Source organism: Lissotriton vulgaris, chromosome 10 (assembly GCF_964263255.1).
Source record: "Lissotriton vulgaris chromosome 10, aLisVul1.2, whole genome shotgun sequence".
NCBI classification, from domain to species: Eukaryota; Metazoa; Chordata; class Amphibia; order Caudata; family Salamandridae; genus Lissotriton; species Lissotriton vulgaris.
This window is the reverse complement of record NC_141698.1, coordinates 74,963,620-74,985,972: the sequence shown is the minus strand read 5'-3', so window position 1 is coordinate 74,985,972 and position 22,353 is coordinate 74,963,620. Positions and strand designations below refer to the sequence as shown.

The 22,353-nt window shown below is 45.8% G+C and overlaps 1 protein-coding gene and 1 pseudogene across 3 annotated transcripts in view; both read left to right on the top strand.

Moving 5' to 3' along the window:
* Positions 1-22,353, top strand: part of LOC147684697 (uncharacterized) — a 292,946-nt gene that overhangs the window by 155,946 nt on the left and 114,647 nt on the right. For all 3 annotated transcript variants that reach the window (XR_015300652.1, XR_015300653.1, XM_086940535.1), the window contains one exon: positions 9,577-9,732. Coding sequence is in view for 1 of the 3 variants with exons in the window: in XM_086940535.1 (XP_086796661.1) it covers positions 9,577-9,732 (156 nt within the window). In the remaining 2 variants the exon portion in view is untranslated. The remainder of the gene's footprint in view (positions 1-9,576; positions 9,733-22,353) is intronic.
* LOC147684698 (uncharacterized) lies at positions 18,488-19,580 on the top strand (annotated as a pseudogene).

Sequence of the window (22,353 nt, the reverse complement as noted above, 5' to 3'; positions counted from 1 at the left end):
ACACCCTAGAGCAAATTGTGCAACACCTGCCTCCACAGTTTCAAGAGGGCACCAAAATGATTATACAGGAAGGACAACTGATCTCCAACGCAGCCATAAAGTGTGCACTGGATGCCGCGGACACAGCCGCTAGGACCATTAACACTAGCGTCATGCTGAGACGACAGGCGTGGCTCCGCATATCGGGGTTTAAACCTGACATTCAGACAACCATACTTAATCAACCAGTCAATCCTGATAGACTGTTTGGTCCAGATGTTGACACCACCCTAGAAAAAATTAAAAAAGACACCGAAACTGCCAAATCTATGGGGGCCCTTCAATCACAACAGTTTCGTGGCAATACTTTTCGTCGCTCAGGTGCACGTGGAGTCACCAGAGGACAAATGGGTCAGCAGTCACAATTCTCTAAAGGTGGAGCACAATCCTCGTACCCCAAACAGAACAAGGGGGGCTACAGAGGAAACAGCACCAGAGGACGCGGCAGAGGGAACAACAACTCACGCTCCTCTACCCCAAGCAAACAGTGACTCTCTGTCACTGCCCCCCGACCACTTAACACCTGTCGGGGGGAGACTACAACAGTTCCTGCCCGTCTGGTTCAACATCACCACAGACAGGTGGGTGCGACAACTTGTCCAGTACGGTTATTGTCTAGAGTTAAAATCCACTCCACCCAACATTCCACCAAGGCAAAGGCCTATGTCCGCAGAGCACTTGCACTTATTGCAGCAGGAAGTGGTGGTGATGCTGCAAAAAGGAGCAATCGAGCTTGTGCCAGTGGGGGAGGAAGGCACGGGGGTATATTCCCTGTACTTCCTTATTCCAAAGAAGGACGGATCTCTCAGACCAATTCTGGATCTCCGTCCCCTCAACCTGTATATACTGTCAGAACATTTCCATATGCTTACACTGCAACAGATTCTTCCCTTGTTAAACCAAGGGGACTTCTTAGCAACCTTAGACCTCAAGGATGCTTATTTCCACATTCCACTACACCCGTCCCACAGAAAATACCTCAGGTTCACAATCCAAGGCAGGCATTATCAGTTCAAGGTCCTACCCTTCGGAGTCACCACGGCCCCAAGGGTGTTTACCAAGTGCCTGGCGACAGTGGCAGCGCACCTCAGGAGGCAGAACATCCATGTCTACCCCTACCTGGACGACTGGCTCGTTCAAGCCAAGTCGGAACAACAGTGCGCCGCAGACATGTCGACTACCATTCACCTCCTTCACGACTTGGGTTTCTCGTTGAATTACCCAAAGTCGCATCTTCAGCCGGCACATGTCCGGCAGTTTCTAGGTGCGACAATCAATACCCTGACGGCCAAAGCTCAACCAAACCAAGTCAGGATAGAGAGCATGCAATCTCTAATCCGAAGGTTCAGACCACAACACTCACTTCCAGCGAGAGTGTTCATGCAGTTGATAGGCATGATGGCCTCCTGCATCTTCATAGTCCCTCACGCACGGTTGCATATGCGCCCGCTCCAGGAGTGCTTAGCAAATCAGTGGACACAGGCTCAGGGACAATTAACAGACCTAGTGTTGGTTACCAGTCGGGCATACGACTCTCTGCATTGGTGGACTCCACACAACCTTTGCAAGGGCCGACTGTTCCAGGAGCCAGTGCCACAGATTATCCTAACAACGGACGCATCTCTCCAGGGATGGGGAGCTCATCTGCTCAATTTCACAGTGCAGGGACTATGGACGAAGCAGCAACAGAAGATGCACATCAACTATCTAGAACTGATGGCGATCTTCATGGCGCTCAAGTCCTTCATTGTACATCTGTGCAACAAAGTGGTGTTAGTCCGGACGGACGACATGACCGCGATGTACTACATCCAGAAGCAGGGGGGCACCCACTCACCTCGGACCTGGCCAATGTCATCAAGGCACATGGGATGAGCCTAACCTCCTACGCGGACGACACACAATTGGTGCTGGCTATAAGGGGTGATGGCGAGGAGGTAGCTAAAAGATTCCAGAGAGGACTGACAGAACTAGGGGAATGGATGGCAGCAAATTGCCTAAAACTAAACTCGGATAAAACCGAAGTTATGATTTTTGGACAACTCTCACCAGAATGGCCTACCTCGTGGTGGCCCCAAACTTTTGGTGCCTCCCCTAATCCAGTGACTAAAGTAAGGAATTTAGGAATAATTTTTGACAACCATCTGAATTTTATGGACCATGCCAGCAAAGTGGCCTCAGTTGCCCACCATAAACTGCGCATGATCCGAAAGATAAGTCCCTATCTTCCTACCACCGCCGTTAAAACTCTGGTGAGCTCATTAGTTCTGACATCCTTAGATTATTGTAATGGGCTCTTTATCAACGCCCAAGTGAGTCCTAAAAAAACTGCAGACTATACAGAACGCAGCAGCACGTTTCATTCTGGGAATTCCAAAGTTTGCTCCTCTATCCAATGCCATTCCCAAACTACACTGGTTGACGATTCAGAATAGAGCCAGATTCAAATCCCAGTGCATTGTGTACAAAGTCCTAAACAAACAGGGCCCACAGTTCCTTAAAGACCATCTACGACCGTACCAACCCACACGCCAACTGCGCTCTACCAACAGTAACCAACTTATGGTACCTCGCACCAAAACTGTGATGTGGGGAGACCGACGGTTTGTAGTGGCGGCTTCCAAACTTTGGAATACTTTACCCCAGGACATTAGGGCATGTCCCACGCTACTCCAATTCTGCAAAAAAATAAAAACATGGCTGTTTAATAAATAATCTACTAAATGATTCCAGGTATAGAATAATCATCAGAGCAAGGCAGTTTCACCCAGCCGGCAAATTATTCAGCGCCAAGACACCCCAGGGTATATGCTGCGCTTTACAAATGCCAATAAATAAATAAATAAATAAATAAGCTGTGCGGACCAGACGACTCTGTGGATGACCAGGAGCCATTCACAAGCTGTCCCACGTCGGATATCGATAGCCAGGGGTCAGTGTCTGGCAGAGGCACCAACACACCTTGGCTACGGCAACAGGCGTAGAAATCGAAGAAGGTGCTGTGTCCGGACCAGCAATGTCCAAGTGAATCCCCACAACTGGTTAAATGTCACAGCAGGCCCCAGCAAGCGGGGGAGCCCACTGGAATCAAAGAAGTCCCTTGACAGGACCTGAAGATCTCTGGAGACGAGAGTCGCCCAGCCTTAGCAATGGCCAGCAGACACGTGGCACAGGGAATCTCTTTTCCAATGGTGCCAATGATGGATACTGTCCTCCGACTCGGTCCGGAGACAGTGCAGGCCTCCAGCAAGTTGTAGAGCCGCTTCCTGCGTTACTGGGCCTGTCTGAGTCCGTATGAGCCCAGGATCAGGAAACCGGTCAGCTACGTTGCAGTGCCTGCAGATGCATCAGAGTGGCTCTTACACTCAAGAGATATTCATTCAGGTGTCTTGGATGTCCATACAGGTGAGGATCCTGTATGGAGCATGGACGCTGACGGTGCAGCAGACTTGCAGGACGATGGGACCTGTATCAGTCTGAGCCTTCCTGGTTGCATTCTCTGTTCCCAAAGTGAAGTCCAGTGCTGTCAGTCCGATGTGATCCAGCCGGTTTAAGATGACGTGGTGTTGAATTGGAATCGAATCCCACGGTGAATCTAGGGACCCACCTTCAGGTAAGCCCTTAAGTACCCTTAGGAAAGGGTTGGGATTGATTCAGGAGTCCCTCCCAGAGGAGGGGCTGGACAGTGGGGAGGATACTTTCATGTCCTTTGTCCAGTTTCGCACCAGGGCGGTAGCCAACGGTTCTCCGAGCTGGTTTGAACTGGAGTATGCAAGGAGGGCATCAAATGTGCCCCTCAAGTAGTCTCAGTGGCGCTGGCAAGCTCCCCCACCCTGTCCCAATACACTAAATCCTGACTGGGAGGTGGTAAAATCTACCTGTGAAGGATACCTATTGTTATGCCTTCCCCTGCTTGATCTTGGCTCAGCAGCATGGAATACACACACAATGTACAGTGTGGGGGTATGATTCCCATATATTTGATACCAAACATGACCAAGTTCGTTACAGCCAGTTTAGAGATGGCCATCGCATAATGGCCACTCTATATGTCGTAATGGCAGATGCACTTACAACCCGGGAGAATGGACTCTGAAGGTTGTAGGGGTGCCCTGCTCGTACAGATGGACCATCACATATAGGACCCAGCACTCTGTCTTCAGGATTGAAAGGCTTGCCTTAGGGGTGACTTATAGGTTTTAAGTGTAGTGGCCTCCGATATAGGGAAACCTATATCTGTCATAACTGGTGCTAGCACCAGCTTACACAGGCTGTAATGGCAGGCCTTGAGTCACAATTTGAGTGGTCTCTCCGGGTTGGCATAATGCATGCTTCAGCCCATGGAAGACTCCTGGTGTGCCTATGCCCTGGGAACCTTGGTACCGTATACTAGGGACTTATCAGGGTACACCAGTAGCCAATCTTGAGGGTACCCAAGTACTCACCAAGTCCAATTTTGAGAAGAACAACAAAGACTAGGGTCCTGATTAGCAGGATCCAAGTCAGACTAGTCAGAGGACAGAATGACACCCGCAAAAGTGGGGGCGACCATAAAAACAGATCCTACTTTACTACACTTTCTCTATGCTACTTAATGATTATGATGTCCAACTATATTATTAAACACCACGCAAGACAAAAATGTGCAGGCTTTGTAATGCTTTGTTACTCTTGATAAATGTGAATTCCCAAAACGCTGGTGTCCAATTGCTAAAATAGAAAATGTATTTACCAGTGAGGTCAAATTGCCTCATTACCATGAATGTCTGTGTTGCTTGCAAGTTCTGAGCGATTGAACACCAGCAAAAATTTCTCAGCTTAGATTATTTGTAGAGTTGTCTGAATTGCTTGTTTTTTCTTTGCTGCTGCAGATATATTTTCCTAAGTCCTCAGGCATTATAAAGACAACATATTATTCCAGCCTATACTCAAGGTTTTACCTGTTGCTCTATGAAACCTTAGATTTCTCCCAAAGGCCTCAACCTGGAGTCTCCTTATTTTTGCCTCCAATTAGTACATCTTACTCGTGGCTCTCTTGATGGATCTCTTAACCTGAGATGCAGTCCGGGGATTTAAATTGCTTTCCAGAGGAACCTGGCAAATCTGTATTTGAAGGAGCACTTAGGTGACTATTCCTTTTTAGAAATCTACAGGGGTTTGCAAAAGGTGTCCCCCATAATTTTGTGTTTAGATTTTCTACCTGGGACTTAATGGGCCTTAAATCATACTTTGAAATAGTGCTGAAATAGCGTTCGGGTTTTGCTTTTACCTGTGTTTCCTTTGGTTATCTTCAAAACACGCTCAGACTTTTCTCCACGTACCAGATATAGTCTGAGGTGACCTTCAGAACATTGTTTGGGGCCCTGGCTTGCTTTTTTTTAAGGAGTCTCATATTCTTAGGAACTATATGCAGAAGAGCAGATCACCTGTCTAGGACCATGCAGCAGGTCTCTTCTGTAATAGTTTTTCTTTTGGGTTACCTTTTTATCGCCCTCTTCTGCTTCCTCTTGGGTCTTTTCCGTAGGGCCTTGTTCGGTTTCTGCATGCTGGAGAGCTAGACTGTGACGGCGATGCTGGGTCTGTGGATGTGGGATTGAGTTGTTCTGTGCATCCCTGTTGAGTCTTTCTGTCTGCTTGGTGCAGTGATGTCTGGTCTGTCTGTCTCTGACGGCAATGTTTACAGGTTTCAACTTGAGTGGCTTTCATGTTAGGGGTTTTCTGTCGGGTCATCCTTGCGTCCCATTGTTTTCTCGACATTCTCACTGAACGAAGGGTGCTGAAAACCCTTCTCTCCCCTTTCATGTGGCTGCATATAGGCCCATGTTCCTTCTGCGTCCTTCAGTCCCAGATAGGCATGCTTAACTGAACCTTGGCCTTCTGATGCAGGTTTTCTATAAGCTTTATGTACGTTAAATGTCCCCTGACAAACTTAGCCCGGTATTTTGCTCAGCTTATGGCTGCTACAAACCTAAAACGTCCTCAGTTATCTTGTGATATCGTGGGTTAATGGACATGATTTCTCGGTGGCTAATGCTTAGCATATGTGAGCTGATTCCCAAATAGATTTGTGTTCAATGGATTAATCTTATGTAGAGGGTGGTTTTATACCAGGATGTGTCCTTTCTAGTGATTGATCCAGTGAAGAGGGGCGTTTACTATCAAGATTATCTATAACTGGCATGGTGGCTTTACAAGGTCTCCTACGTAGAGCAGCCAGACCTGTTTCTTGATACCTTAATCAATTTCCACTTTTCAAAGTAATGACTTTTATAATGGAGACAATAAAACCTGCTAAAATACCAGATACTTGTGGATATGTTTTAAAATCTGGCAGTGTAGATAATTGAGGCTAGTGGCACCTAAGCCTGAAAATAAATAAATCACCTGCCCCAGGAACCTAACAATGGTCCAGAGGCACCTTTATAACTTACCAGATAATGATGACCGCCACTGGGAGAAGAGCAGGACAATGAGGATGCACCGGGTAGTGGAACAAAGGATATAGATGAAAGTGGTGCCTGGTAATAGGTGTGTAGTGGTGCTGCACAAACATTAAATATAATGAAGCTGTGGTATTCGTAAAGTTAATAAGCCAGTGAGATACAATGTGTAAGCAATTAGCTTTCCTTACTGGTGATACCCTAGAAGAAAAAAATACACCCTTGTAGAGAGTAGCAACTTGCCTCCAAGGATATGGTTTGCGATGCTCTCGTTCTTGCATAGTGATTCGAGGAGGATTAAATGACCTAGTACGTTAACATGCCACTCAAGGCTTAGGATTTAATACTTCAGGTATGCCGTACAGGCTTGCAGCTTGACAATGCCCTTTGATGGGAAAATACTTGGTCCATAATTTAATGACCGGCTACGTAGCAAAACCAGGACAGCTAATAGCATGAAAAGATTGCAGCAACTAGAAATGGCTTTCCTCAAAAACGGACAATATGTGGTAATCCTAGAGCCATTCTATGACCTTTGTGAAGGAACCTTGGAATGGTGGGAGCTGCATACAACGATTAAGAACATCCCTTCAGCAATACAGGGAAGTTGTGTATATTTTACCACAATAAATGAGTGTTGGAAAGAGCCATAATTTTACTTCACGAAAAGAAGGGTGGTTGGGAGAGCGAGAGATGCCATTTATTAAATTTATCTATTAATTTCCAAAACAGAAGCACATAATGTCCACAGTTTGAGTCAAAATCTTGAAACGAGTACCAACACCCACAAGTATTACAGACCACAATACCAGTCCTGGGACAGCGAGATTGTTTTGCTGCTTTGAGATAAAGGTTGCCTACTACAATTTTCCATTCCATCCAAAACAATGTTAATAGGGCCAGAAAATTGCTGTTTCACTGTCTTGCCTTGTGGCCTGCAGTTTTGACCAAGGGATATACATGGATGGTGGTGATGGCACAATGTGGAATGTCTTAGTGGCTTTGGCTATTTGTATCGGTAATATCTTGCGCAGGAGCACCGTGTGGCTTTGTATTGGTTAGCATTATGGTTACTGCACTCTTTGATTTAAAGTAAGTGTGATTGTCTTTCAGCTTTACTCATCTCGTTTGTTGGCACAGTAAAGGATGCATGAAGCAGCTTTATTCCCTACAGAAAAGTGCTGCAAAAATCTCGGTTTGTTGAAGACTCTGGCTGGGAGTGACCTTAAAGGCTTTGATGTATGTGGCGGCATCATACATACACTTGGTACCATAATCACAAACTTTTATTTAATTCACAATTCATGCAAAATCACCTGTGCGATAGAACTGAGAACCTAAAAAAATGGAAGAGTCTTTCAGGGACCCTCACCACCAAGTCGCCAAAAAACTGCCTGCATGCCTCCTGTAAGTTGATGCTTTATGTAAAAGGAATGAAGATAAAGGATAGAAGCCACAGGGAAATTGTGACTCCTTATAAATAGCTTTATCATAACTCCTGCAAATTAGTATGAACATCAAACCTCTTATTGTAACAGAAGTACCTCACCAATGTGTACATTTAGAAGAAGACTACGCAGGTTGGAGTGCTCCTATGTGATTATTACAGTTGCATTCTCTGAAATTGTACACACCGTCGGAGAAGCCCATTCCTGTTAGATCATGCTACAGGTCTAGACAATTATTTTGCTGATGACTTACAGGTCCAGGAGGGGAAGTACAAGATGAATTGACAATTTCAAAATGTAGAATACATCCAACATAGTTCTCTTTGGTGCTTGAGAAGTGAATATGACCTTCATATGCCCTCTGTTACTCACATCAGGTAAATGTACTTGTGCTTGGTTGATCTAGGCATTTGATTTTTCCTTCAATCATTTGCACAAAAAATCTGCAACATAAATGGTCTAGGAATTACAAAGATCCTAGTTTGCAAGAAATTAACGATGTGGCACACTGCCCCTATAGGAATGTTACAATCCTCTAGATATTCTTCAAACTGTAGGACTGCACGCAACAGACCAATGCCAACTCAGTAAACATAGCAACATCCCTCCTAAGGCACCATTTAAATTGATAGCTTAAAAAGTGGCCTTATGTACATTAATTCGCTCTGAGGCAAGGAAAACAATAAGAAAATCTTAAGTTGTGTGTGGAAATGGTTTATTAACATGCACAACCTGCACATGTATTTAAAACCTGGATATCCGGATGAGGTGCATCCCTTTCAGGGTTCCTTTAGAGGACCTCACAACATGCAGAGTGAATCCAAATAATGTAGTTATTGAAGATATTGTGTTTGACTTACTAAGTTCCACAGTTATTTATAGATTGCAACAAGTTTTATTTGATTGTGAGATGTAACCAATTAGCACACACTGCAGCTATGCCGTAATGAGGCAAGAAATGTAATCTAGATTCAGACATGGAAATGTAGCCTCATTTTTCACTGGGACAGATGGGACACAAAGATAACCACTCCTAGGCAACACATCTGCATTTACTGGTTTTGCAGCATCCTTCAGGGTTTACATTCTGTCCATGAACAAATGTAGAAAAACAGATCTACTCGTAAAATGGAGTGAGAATGGAGACCGAAAAGCTATAAATAAATCTGCTAATTATTGGTAACAGCCCCCTCCTTCTAGACTCAAGTTAGAGAACCCCATTGGCAGTGCCAGTGGGCAAGCTTTATTATGCACAACAAAGTAGTTGTGTGCATGCACTTGCAGATAAATATGCCACTGGTATAAGTGTGCACATACACACATGCATCGTGGGTCAAGGAATTTTATCAGAAAGCACATGACGGTAGGTAGTTTCACAAGGAATTGTACCCTCGCTAGATTTTGCACTTCCACGTTGCTGCTCTTGTCAGACCTCTGATATAGACCATTCTAAAGTAATGTTTACCCTTTTCAGAACATTGGCTAGGCCACAAAAGCTCTAGCAAGAAGGCGTTACATGCGGAGGTGAGTAACCACTCTTTTGTGGATTGATTTTAAATGTGTTATGTCTCAGCTCTCAGTGACAAAGTTGCTTTATGTAACATACACTCTTGGTTAGCTGATTTGTTTTGTATTTCTCTATTGTTTAGCCTGAATGTCCTGCCATGGGATGACTTATTTCTAATCACAATATTATTGGGGCAAAATATCACTGGTCACCGAACCAGGAAAGGAAAAAAGGAGTTTCTTTGTGAAGCGATATCTGTTATCCAGGCGCGGGTGCAGAAATTGGAAGACGAGGGAAAGTAAGTACAAATTTTTGCATGTTAGTGTGCATGTTATTTACTGCCATATATTTCACAGAGTGATGCATTAGCACCCTTTAGATGTGACCTGCTCCATAGACTCTGCAGTTCTTTAAATCTTTGCATTCCATGCAGTATTGCTTTAGTATCAAGGGTAACCAAGAGGCACCATGTTAAAAACTGTGTATTGTAAAAATAGACACACAACGTTCACTGTTTGTACAATTGAAAGGGTACCAAAGTAGGACCTGGGGAGTAGGAAGACTAAAAGGAAGGACAAATCACCTAAAGATAAAGAAAGTGAACAGAATGGTATTTCCCTATAATAATAACTAACGGACATGTGGTTCAGAAGTCTTTGGTGTTGGAGAAATAGTGGAATAAATAGCTGCCACCTTTTTGTGCAAGATACCATATCGAAAGAGATGAGCGAATGTGAATATACACTCCAGGGAAAAAATATCCTCTAGGAGATTCAGACAATGTAATGTGAACCTGAAAAATGTAAGTTTATTTTTCTTAACATACAAAATGTCTTTGGATCATGGCACCCTGACGTATTTATGCCCTTGAGCAAGCTATAGGTCGAATGATGAGAGTGTTCCTGATCTGCACTGCTTATCGTAGTCGAAGCCTGTATTAGGCAGTAATCAAAGATATATAGGAGTTTCAAGGCAAGATCCCCAATCGGAGCATGATAATGTAGCATCGTATGCTGTGTGCAAGTGTAAATCTTGGATACTGCTGATAAAACGTATATTCGAGAGAGCCGGAGTAAGACATGTAGTGGGATAGCTACGAGCAGTAATCTTAAGTAAAAATTGAGGTGTGGTGTCATATTTTATAAATTGCTTTAGATGGGCACATGTTCAAGACTGTAAAAATGGAATAGTGCGCTTGAAGTGTGATAGAGCTACTTCAAGATTATTAATTATTGTAAGAGTGTTCGATCCAACCTCAAAGGTTTCGAGCTCTAATAGAGATCTCACAATATCTTTATCTGCATGTAACATATTATAGACCTATCTAATTATATTTGCCAGGGCAATGGTGTAGGCACTAGTCATTGACCATTCTAATCAAAGTGCCTGGACTGGCATAGCATGACTAGTGTTGGTTATTGTCCGCAGAAGTTTCCCTTCACACTTATGCAGAAAGTGCCATTTATTTATTGGGAGATATTTTAGGACATAGGTCAAGGTAGACTGGATTTTTATTAAATAAATTTCCAAGTGCGAATTAAAATGCCTTTTTCCTGAGAAAACATAGAAATTCTTTATAGCATTTACGTGGGCCATAGCTTTTGATTAAGTGCCGAAGGTGCAAATTGTTTTCAAGTGTCTGAGTAAATATTTTCCATAGATATGTATACTCTTTAACCACCTCTACAGGTTTCCCTCCCAGTTTCCAGTTGGAATGGATATAACTCTTCCTTTCCTGAAGGGAAGCACTTTTGTCTTAGCGATTTATTTTCAGATTGTTTTTTCATTATAGATAAAAAGAGCATCTAGATTGCGTTGTAGGCAGATCGGTGTCAAGTCTAGTATGAGAACATCAGCATACATTAAAATATGTATACCCCGAGAAGCATTTTTTGGGAGGGAAGTTCTTTATACCTACTAGGCCCTCTAGTAAGTAAGTCACTGACAAACAGGGAGAACAATAAGCCCGTTCAAAGTAAGTACTCTGTGGGTTAGACCCTTTTCTAATTCATAATCGCGGCCAGGCAAGACTCTATTTAAGTGTGTAGAAAGGTCACTAAACGTTAATACCTGTCGTCCCATGCTTGTGCACATAACAAAGCAAACTCACTTTAATTGAACACAATACAAAGCATTGTGGAATGAATAAGACTGGCGTGTTTTCCGTGGTTTAGTAGTTGAAAGTTATCTACCTTGATGTGGTAGGTACTCCAGGGAAACTGAATGTATCTGAATCACGCGGTGGATTAGATTAGCGTTAAATACATGCTACCAGTGTTTTGTGGTGTGGTGTAGGGCGAGAGGTTACGTATGCCAGTAAGTGTCTATGGCAGCATGCTCTAGAAGTGTAAAGTAACGGAACACAAGTCGCTAAAAACTGAAGAAACTGGTGCATTTGAGAGCGTTATAGCAATTTTGAAAACCACGTTAAATTGCTGTATACCATTCCATGGAAAAACAAGAATCGTGAAAAATACAAAGAACTATTGCTGATTTGAAAATTACAACTCAAGGGCACATGATTAAATATCGGTCAATTCTCGTGCTTTTGTATTTGCAAGTCTCTCTATTATGTCCTATTTTCTGTTTTTCCATTTCTGAAAGTGCAGGGGTCACATAACCCCTCGCATACCCTGCAGTCGCAGTTGGCATTACTTGTGGTTGGGGCGTTGTGAGGGGGAGGCATGACTGATTTAATAAAAAATTGTAAAAACTTACCTTATTTGTCCCGCGCGCCCACCTTCGCTCCTGGCCGGGTCTCGCGTGTTTCCTGCTGCTCTCCTGAACAGGATATTATTATAAACAGAGGGGTCCCCAACAGATATGGAGTAGGTGAAGAACAAGGAAAAATCAAATAGTTTTTCAAGCAATTTTAACAGAAAAAAATCAAAAATGTTATTGAAATGCAGTGTTTTATTCACCATGCATTCATGTCATCATAGTCGAATTATTCAATAAAGATCAAATTACACACTTAATTGTAATTGGTTCATGTGCCCATAGAGAAAGAGGGGGAAAAGGGGAGGTAGTAAAGTTAACAAGAAAGTTGTGACTCACTTTACATTCAATAGGAACAAGAAACATACATTAAGATTCTGGTATGAATTCTGAATGATCCCTATCCAATCAGGGTCCTATACAATAACTAGAAAGTCTGGAAATTTTCAAAAAAGTCAAGCTCCTATGAAGCCGTACAAATCGCGCCTGAACAGGAAGCAGCCATGGGTAGCTTCCCTCACCTAAGCCAATCACAACGCTGCAGTGGCAGCGTTGTGATTGGTGGACGGCTCTCTGCGGGGCGCCTATGGGGAGGCCATTTTCTCTATGTAGGCTGCATGCAGCCTACATAGACAAAAGGCAGAGCGCACATGACTGGTTTGGTCGGCCCCAGAGGTCCAACTAGTCAGGGCCCACAGCCTTGGGCAAGCCACTCCTCCCCGACCCCAACCAGGCATACCCTTCTACTTTCTCGCAGTGCGAGAAGCAGAAACAGAAAATGGTATTTAAAATACCATTTGGGGTTTCTGCTTCTTGCACTGCGAGAAAACAGTGGGGCGATGCTCCTCCGCCCTAATGGAGGAGCAGCCCCAGATACCGTGGATGCCTTTCAAGTGTTTATCAATTCTTCGGCCAACAGGCCTCCTATAACATCAGTGGCAGAGCCTCCCGTTCTAATGGTGGCACCATCCAGCCAAATCCTTCAGTTTAATTTGAGTGCAGACTGTATTTTCAGAAATGGAAAAACAGAAAAGAAGACATAATAGAGAGACTTGCAAATACAAACACATGTGGAGAAGTGCCCTTCAGGTAAATGGGGAAGATATTGAACATCCTTTCACTCTATGGAATTGATCCTTTTGAAGCAAAATACAAAGAAGTAACATGTTTTTCGTACTTGCCTATTATGGCACGATACAATTGCAGTTTGAGGAAAAGAGAGGACGCAGTAATGTTGAACATTCACAAAGCATTATGGGTAATGGAGTTCAATTTAAATAAAGGCACTGGGAATCCGAGTACAACCAACTCAAACCTTGTCAATAAACTGCATTTGCAATGGATTAGTCCGAGTATTGATAAAAAAACTGTGCTCTGGCCCGAACAGAAATGAATAGACTATTCAAATAAATTAAGTGACACTTTTGATAGTACACTGTTCTCGTTTTGAAGTCCTTCTTCACTGTTGAAGAACCCAATGCATTTGAACTTGAAAGCAGCTGACCCTGGCAGTCACATATGATTAACCCCTTCAATGCTCCCATCGGCCGTTGGCCGACAGGAGCACTCCCTCCCCAGTGCTGCGAATGGCCAATGGTCGTCGCAGCTCCGACAGCACAATAGAACGCCCGCACCGCGGCTGAAATGCCGCCGCGGTTAAGGCGTTAAGACCGAATCTAGGTTGAAATGTGTCATGCTGTATACTATGCCTGAAGGAATTAAAAACCTTTTTTTTTACCTGCTTCTGACTGGATAGTCTTCTTTCTCGTGCGGCAAATACACGTTTGGTTTCCGATGTGTGAGATATATATATATATATATATATATATATATATATCAGAAGCTAGACTTGAGAGGAAAGTGGGATTTTTATTGGACACAAGGCCGCAGATTGCAATTAATTCCAGACTTGTTTCTACTTCATAATTAACCTTAATCAGAACAAGAAAATGCTGACACTAGACTTCAGAGGAAAGTGAGCTTCTGATAAAGTACTGTAATATGATTTAAGATGTTGCACTGCATTTCAAATTGATTTTACATAAACCACCATTGTGCATCCTGGGAAACAGACTACCTAATTCTGTTATAGTATGATAATCCTCTGTTTCCGAGGATGCACAATGGTTGTTTATGTAAAATCAATTTGAAATGCAGTGCAACATCTTAAATCATATTACAGTACTTTATCAATCAAAAGCTCACTTTCCTCTGAAGTAGAGTGTCAGAATTATTTGCAATCTGCTGTTGGTCTTGTGTCTAATAAAGAGCCCACTTTCCTCTGAAGTTGAACGTCAGCTGTTTACTTGTTCAGATGTTTCAGTAGCAGGATGCTCTGTTCATGCATTGCAGAGCCCGCCTTGCTTGGGTTGGTGGCCCCCAGTACGAATATATGTTCGAGGCATGTGGGCTGCTGAATTCATATCTGTGCATAGATCGCCGCCTAGTGTTGGGTCCGGATGATCGCACATTGTTGTCCTGGAAGAGTCTTCGAAGTATCACGAGATAGGTGGCTCCTCCCCTGGACTACAGTGCGCATGGGCATCGACTCCATCCCCAGACTGTATTTTTCCGCCATTGGGTTCGGATGCATATTGGTTCACTCAAGTTCGGAATCGATATAAAACTTTCTTTTGGCCAAAAGGCCTTTAGTTTATCGTCGGTATTGTCTTGCGATCGGTGCCCAGTTCTGTTCCAGCTCAGTTCCCGAGCCGGACATCCAGAGGAGCCGCTTTTCGGCACTAAAGGCCCCATCGACGCCAGAGGCCTTATCGACGAACCATCATGTAACGGAGCCTGTTCAAAAGATGTCCCGTGTGCAACTCGAAATATCCTCACATCGTTGTCCACCTAGTGTGCAACAAGTGCCTGACGCCGGATCACGATGAAGCCAGCTGTACGGCTTGTTCCCGTTTCAGATCCAAGAAAACGATTCGACTTCGGCGCGCAAGGAAGCACAGCAGACGGCACCTGACCCAGTGAACATCTTCGATGCCGAGGTTGATGAGGAAGCAGACCGGGAGGTTCGAGAGAACCAGTCTAATCCCGCATCGGAGGTCGACTCCAGCTACGACGCGGATGTTGAGACGCTCTATGCCGAAGACGTCGTCGATGAGGTAGGAGACGATGATGGGACCTTTGGGGCCATGGAAGATAGCTCAAGCGAAGAGCTAGGCCCACAAACTGACACTAGGGCCAAGATACTTCCAAAGGCTCAGGTCGAGGGATCACCAGATGGCCTTACCCAAGATCTTCCAACGGTGTCTACGCAACCCAAAGCACAAGAGGCAAAATCGAAACCGAAAGTGCGTATTGCTTTGGTCGGCTCGAAGTCCTCTGAACTATCGGCACAGACGAAGCATAAAGCTGTTATCGACCTGAAGAGGCCGTTAAAGGGGGTCGAGCCAAAGACTGGCACACCGAAAACACCGGTCAAGGTCGTCGACCCGAAGAAATCGGTGCCGAAGACCGTCGACACCGACAAAGGACTCGGAGCTCAGAAGGTTCTCGAGCCTACGCGTCGACCGGACAAGGCTGAAAGTGGTGCGGCCCTCGAGTCCACGCCTGGCGGTGGTTCGAAGGATTCCGTCAAGTCGACGCAGCCGTCAGCTTCCTTCTCGAAGCAAGTAGCGGACTCGCTGAAGCGCATTAAGGAGAATGCTTCGGCTATCGAACCAAAGGATGCTCCACCTCCAAAGACTGCCGATAAACCTCAAAAGGTGTCGGCACCCATCCACTTCACGCTGCCGCCGAAAGTGGTACCGATGGCCGTCGAAGCGCCCAGGAAGGTGTCAACGGAGCCGAAGCCCACAACACATCGACAACCCTCGCTCGAAGAGCAACAGGAACAATTCATCGATGCCGACACAGGCAGACTTTATATTTATAAACGAAAGATCGCCCCGGAACAGCCCATGGAGTAGTATATAATCCCATTGAAAAAGGATTCCACTACAACCCCAGTTCTTGTATAACCTATATCTCCACGTGGCCAAAATTTCTCGCCCACTTATTCGGATGTGGAAACAGGAGAAGGTGACGATGAGGAGTACAGCTATCCTGTGGACACTGATCCAGATGATCAGAATGAACCCTGGCCAGATGCTACTGACCCAGTGGATCCACACACTGCCCCAGACACTCATGTGTATGCTGTAAAAACATTGCCTACTGAGGATTCAGCTGCGTTTAATGCACTTATTGAAAGGGCAGCCAAAAATCATGATGTCCAGCTCCATGCTGACCCTTTTGAAGTGGATTTTTTGTTTGATACCTTTTCCACCTCAGAGAGGACTGTCAAGACTCTGCCTATGCTGAAGGGTGTCTTAAAACATGCTGGGGAGATATTCAAGGAGCCTACAAGGGCCAGGGTGATTAACCCCAGAATTGAAAAAAAGTACAAACCGGCGCCTGGGGACCCTACCTAGATTAAAGGGCAGTTGCCGTTGGACTCTCTGGTTGTTTCTAATGCCCGGAAGAGGGCTAACTCACAAACAACGGGTGATGCTCCTCCCCCTGATAAAGAATCTAAGCTGCTAAAGGCATCGGGGAAAAGGGTGGTAGCTCAGGCGGCCAATATCTGGCGCATTTCAAACACTCAGGCACTCTTAGCGAGGTATGACAGGGCCCATTACGACACACTGGAGACCCTGTTACAACACCTACCAGATAAATATAAGGAGGCAGCAGAAATGCTCATACAAGAAGGGAAGCTCATATCAAATGCTTCTATCAAATGTGCACTGGACGCATCAGGCACCGCGGCCAGAGCAGTTAATACAAGTGTCATGTTGAGGCGACATGCCTCGCTCAAAATCTCCGGGTTCAAGCCAGAAATACAGACCACCATTCTAAATCAGCCAATAAACCCTGACCATTTATTTGGCCCAGAGGTGGACACCACCTTGGAGAAAATCAAGAATGACACAGACTGCAAAGTCTATGGGGGCTCTCCAGTCGCAGCAGTTCAGGGGTGGTTCTTTTCGTCGCTCAAGCAATAGAGGTGTTTCCAGAGGCCAGCTGTCCCAGCAAACACAGTACAATAAAGGTGGAGCGCAAACCACATACACCAAACAAAATAGAGGTGTCTATCGTGGAAACAGCGCCAAGGGAAGAGGTCGTGGAAACAGCTCCAGATCCTCCGCCACGAACAGTGACGCCTTGTCACTGCCCCCCTACCATACAACACCGGTCGGGGGGAGACTCCAACAGTTCCTGCCGGTCTGGAAGTCCATCACCACAGACAGGTGGGTCACAAAGCTTATCCAGTACGGTTATTGTCTGGAGTTAACATCCACTCCATCCAACATACCCCCAACACACCGTCCTATGTCCACAGAGCATTTGCACTTATTGCAGCAAAAGGTACTCGTCATGCTGCAAAAAGGTGCAATCGAGCTCGTGCCTGTGGAAGAAAGAGGCACAGGAGTGTACTCACTGTACTTCTTGATCCCAAAAAAGGACTGGTCCCTCAGACCCACACTGGACCTCAGAACCCTCAATCAGTACATTCTATCAGAACACTTTCACATGCTAACATTGCAGCAGGTTCTACCGTTGCTCAGTCAAGGAGATTTCCTCGCAACCTTAGATCTGAAGGATGCATAATGTCATATTCCGCTACACCCGTCACACAGAAAATACCTCAGATTCACCATTCAAAATCAGTATTACCAATTCAAGGTCCTCCCTTTCGGAGTGACCACGGCACCGAGGGTGTTCACAAAGTGCCTGGCGACAGTGGCTGCACACCTACGGAGACGGAACATTCACGTCTACCCTTATCTGGACGACTGACTTATCCAGGCAAAGTCGGCCCAGCAGTGTGCCGCCCACATGTCCCACACCATTCACCTTCTTCACGATCTGGGATTCTCACTGAATTACCCAAATTCCCACCTTCAACCCGCCCACATACGGCAGTATCTGGGCGCAACAATAGACACTCTGGCAGCCAAAGCACAGCCAAATTCAGTGAGGATCAGCAGCATTCAATCGCTGATACAAAAATTCAGACCTCAACACTCGCTTCAGGCACGAGTGTTCATGCAGTTGATAGGCATGATGGCCTCCTGCATCTTCATAGTCCCGCACGCGAGACTACATATGCGTCCGCTTCAGGAGTGCTTAGCACGTCAGTGGAATCAGGCTCACGGACAGTTGAAAGACCTAGTGTTGGTAACCGGTCGTGCATACAACTCTCTGCATTGGTGGAATCCAGAAAACCTTTGCAAGGGACGACCGTTCCAGGAGCCTGTGCCACTGATCATTCTGACGACGGACGCATCTCTCCAGGGTTGGGGAGCTCATGTACTCCACTACACTGTGCAGGGACTATGGACAACGCAGCAAAAGAAGATGCACATCAACCTTCTAGAGCTGATGGCTATCTTCATGGCGATGAAGGCATTCAAGGTACATCTGTGCAACAAGGTCGTGTTGATCCGGACGGACATGACAGCGTTTTACTACATTCAGAAACAGGGAGAAACACACTCTCCACAGTTGTCTCATCTAGCTCCGAGCATGTGGAAGTGGGCCATTCAGAGGAACATCTTCCTCATGGCAGAACACCTCCCGGGCAAGGACAATCAGATGGCGGACCTGTTCAGCAGGTACAGCCACCAAATGCACGAGTGGGAGATGCATCCATCAGTACCCCACCCGTACTTCCAGCGGTGGGGTCATCCAGAGATAGACCTGTTCGCCAAAAAGGAAAACTCCAAATGCCAAAGCTGTGCCGCCAGGTTCCCACACCCACAGTCGCAAGGCAATGCGATATGGATGAACTGGTCCGGCATATTTGCGTACGCTTTTCCCCCAGCACCTCTAATGCCGCTGGTGGCACGCAAACTGAAGCAACACTCTATGACTCTCATCCTGGTTGCTCCGACGTGGGCACGCCAACCATGGTACACCACGTTTCTAGAACTCTCCGTGGTACCGCATCAAAGGCTGCACCTCACACCCAGGCTTTTGACGCAGAGCCATGGCGACATTCAGCACACAGATCCGCAACAGCTCAACCTGGCGATCTGGCTCCTGAGGTCTTAGAATTTGGCTACCTCAATTTGCCTCCTGACTATGTGGATATCATAAGGGAGGCAAGAAAGCCCACCACCAGAGCATGCTATGCGGCGAAATTGAAGCGGTTTGTCATTTACTGTGCAGACCACAATATCAACCCGCTAGACGCTTCCACTCACAAAATCATTTGTTATCTGTTACATTTATGCAAATGCAACCTGGCATATGCTTCCATTCGCATAGATTTGTCCGTAATAGCAGCTTATCTACAAAACAGACAGCATCTCTCACTTTTCAGAGTGCCAGTCATTAAAGCTTTTTTGGAGGGACTCAAACAAGTCATTCCTCCCCGGACCCCGCCAGCTCCTGAATGGAACCTAAATGTGGTCCTCACCAGACTGATGGGTCCACCTTTTGAGCCTCTACATTCCTGCGAGATTCATTTCTTGACGTGGAAAGTGGCTTTCCTGATAGCGATCACTTCACTGTGACGCGTTAGTGAACTCCAGGCACTGACTATCCAGGAGCCATTCATACAAATTCACTCCAACAGGGTGGTGCTCCGCACTAACCCAAAATTTCTTCCTAAGGTAGTTTCCCAGTTCCATATCAGACTATTGAACTGCCTGTGTTCTTCCAAAATCCTGAGTCAGTGGCGGAGAGGATGCTCCACACACTAGACGTCAAGAGAGCCTTAATGTACTACATTGATAGGACCAAAGATTTTCGGAAAACAAAACAGCTGTTTGTTGCCTTTTCGCCACAACACAAAGGCAACCCCATTTCCAAAGCAGGTATAGCCAGATGGATTGTTAAGTGCATTCAAATCTGCTATAAAAAAGCCAAGCGCACTTTAACAATCCCCCCACAGGCCCACTCCACTCGCAAGTTGGGGGCCTCCATGGCGTTCCTTGGAAATATTCCTTTAGAAGACTTATGTAGAGCAGCCACATGGTCTACCACACACACATTTACGAAACACTATTGTGTAGATGTACACTCCAAACAGCAGGCAGCTGTAGGGCAGGCTGTTCTAAAAACACTTTTTCAAACTGCTGCAGCTGGCACAGGCGGCCGCCGCTAATGGAGGGACTGCTATGTATTCTATGCACAGATATGAATTCAGCAGCCCACATGCCTCGAACCGAATATGCTACTTACCAGTATGCATCTGTTCTTGGCATGTAGGGCTGCTGACATTCATATCGCCCGCCCTCCTCCCCGGCGCCTGTAGCGGCTGCAGCAATCCTACTTACTCTTAGCATGGTCATCACTCACGGTGTTACACTCCATCTTTGCCGCAATGGCTAAAAACAATCTGGGGATGGAGTCGATGCCCATGCGCACTGTAGTCCAGGGGAGGAGCCACCTATCTCGTGATACTTCGAAGACTCTTCTAGGACAACAATGTGCGATCATCCGAACCCAACACTATGCGGCGATCTATGCACAGATATGAATGTCAGCAGCCCTACATGCCAAGAACAGATGCATACTGGTAAGTAGCATATTCGATTTGAGGCATGTGTGCTGTAGATACACATGCTTTGCATACTCATGCCATCTAGTGTTGGGTCCAGATGTTTGCAAGATATTTTTCTTTGAAGAAGTCTCTCCTAGTCATGCGGTAAGGTGACTCCTCGTGATGGTCATCAACTCCATTGTTAGATTGTTTGTTTTTTCCGCCATCTGGTTTGGACAGGTATTGCTGCGCTCCTTTTCGAAAACATTCTTTGGGTTCCCTTCGGCGCGCAATCCTCTCTACCCTCGGCGGTATTGTTTCCGTTCGCATTTCCCACTTCTCAGCGTATAGTTTGGACATCGGAATAGACTTTCGATCGGAAAGCTTTGACAGCCTTCGAGGCCTAACCGTCCCTTGTCGGCTCTCGGGCGATGGATCGGACTCCGTTTACTTTCTGTCCTCAGTGCCACACAAAGTATCTGTGCACTGACTCAAACAAGGTGTGCAACTTGTGCCTTTCTCCTGAGCACAAGGAAGAAGACTGTGACGCTTGCAGATCGTTCCGATCTAAAAAGACTCTTCGCGATCATTGTACTCGACGTCGTGTAATGCAGCGTCAAAGAATCGAAGAAATGCCAGACATCTTCGGTGAAGACTCTGACCAAGAAGACATTGAGGCATCAGCGGCAGAGGAAGAAGAAGCCTTTTCGAAACCAGACTCCAAGCTCGAGATAGACCTCAACGCCAAAGAACTGCCGCAGGGACATGGAGACGTGAGTACCGAAGACCCCTTAACCCCACAAACACCCAAAAAACACCAGGCTTTGGCACCGCCTCTGCCTCTGGGCCAAGGTCGGCACTGAGATTATGTTTCTGATGCCCCGCCTCCCGGCTCGGCACCAAAACTACCACTCAAGCCTTCCGGCTCTGCACCAAGTCGACAAAAGTCCTCCTCTGAGCCGAAAGCCTCTGGTTCCAAGCACAAGTCCGGCTCGTAGTCAAAATCTTCTGCGCCGAAAGCCATGCAGCCTTCGGAGACGAAACTTCCACGCTGAAAGGCCAGCCTATGTTGGCACTGAAAACGTTGGCGCTGAAAACTTCGGTGCAGAAACTCAGAGACCGATTCGGACCCGAATATGGACACTACTCCACCCGATCCGAAGCAAAAGAGGTTGCATATAAACCCTGACACTGGCCATATTCATGTAAATCAATAATCAGAAAGAAGGATCACTTGCCCTGCATAACTCGGGTATGCATGGTTTGTTCTTATTAGTCTCAGTAAAAAACCCTCATGCATGTGCTTTAGATGGTAAATCAAGCGGTATATCTTGGTTCTCTGCTAGCCCTCACACGTGTGTGCATAATCATTGGGTTTAGTTGTTATGCAACCTCCACCCGGAGGTAGTACCCTTCGTTAAAGGCAGTAGTGATTAGTGATGGTGATTATGTGAGGTGGGACTATTTAAAAATCTCTCATTCCCAGAGGTGTGCATTTAATCTGTTCTGGGTTTGGAGGGAATAAACTCCGGTAAGGTGAAGGAGAGTGATTAGGACTCTCTCGCACTATAAAATGTGAATTAGGTCGACATGTTTCAGCCCTTGGTTGTCAGTAGATCAATTGGGCTTTCTTCAGGACCTGGGTGCTTGATGTGTAGAGACCGTGGGCGTCTCTAATTGTGAAAGGACATATAGGTATTTACCTAATGTACA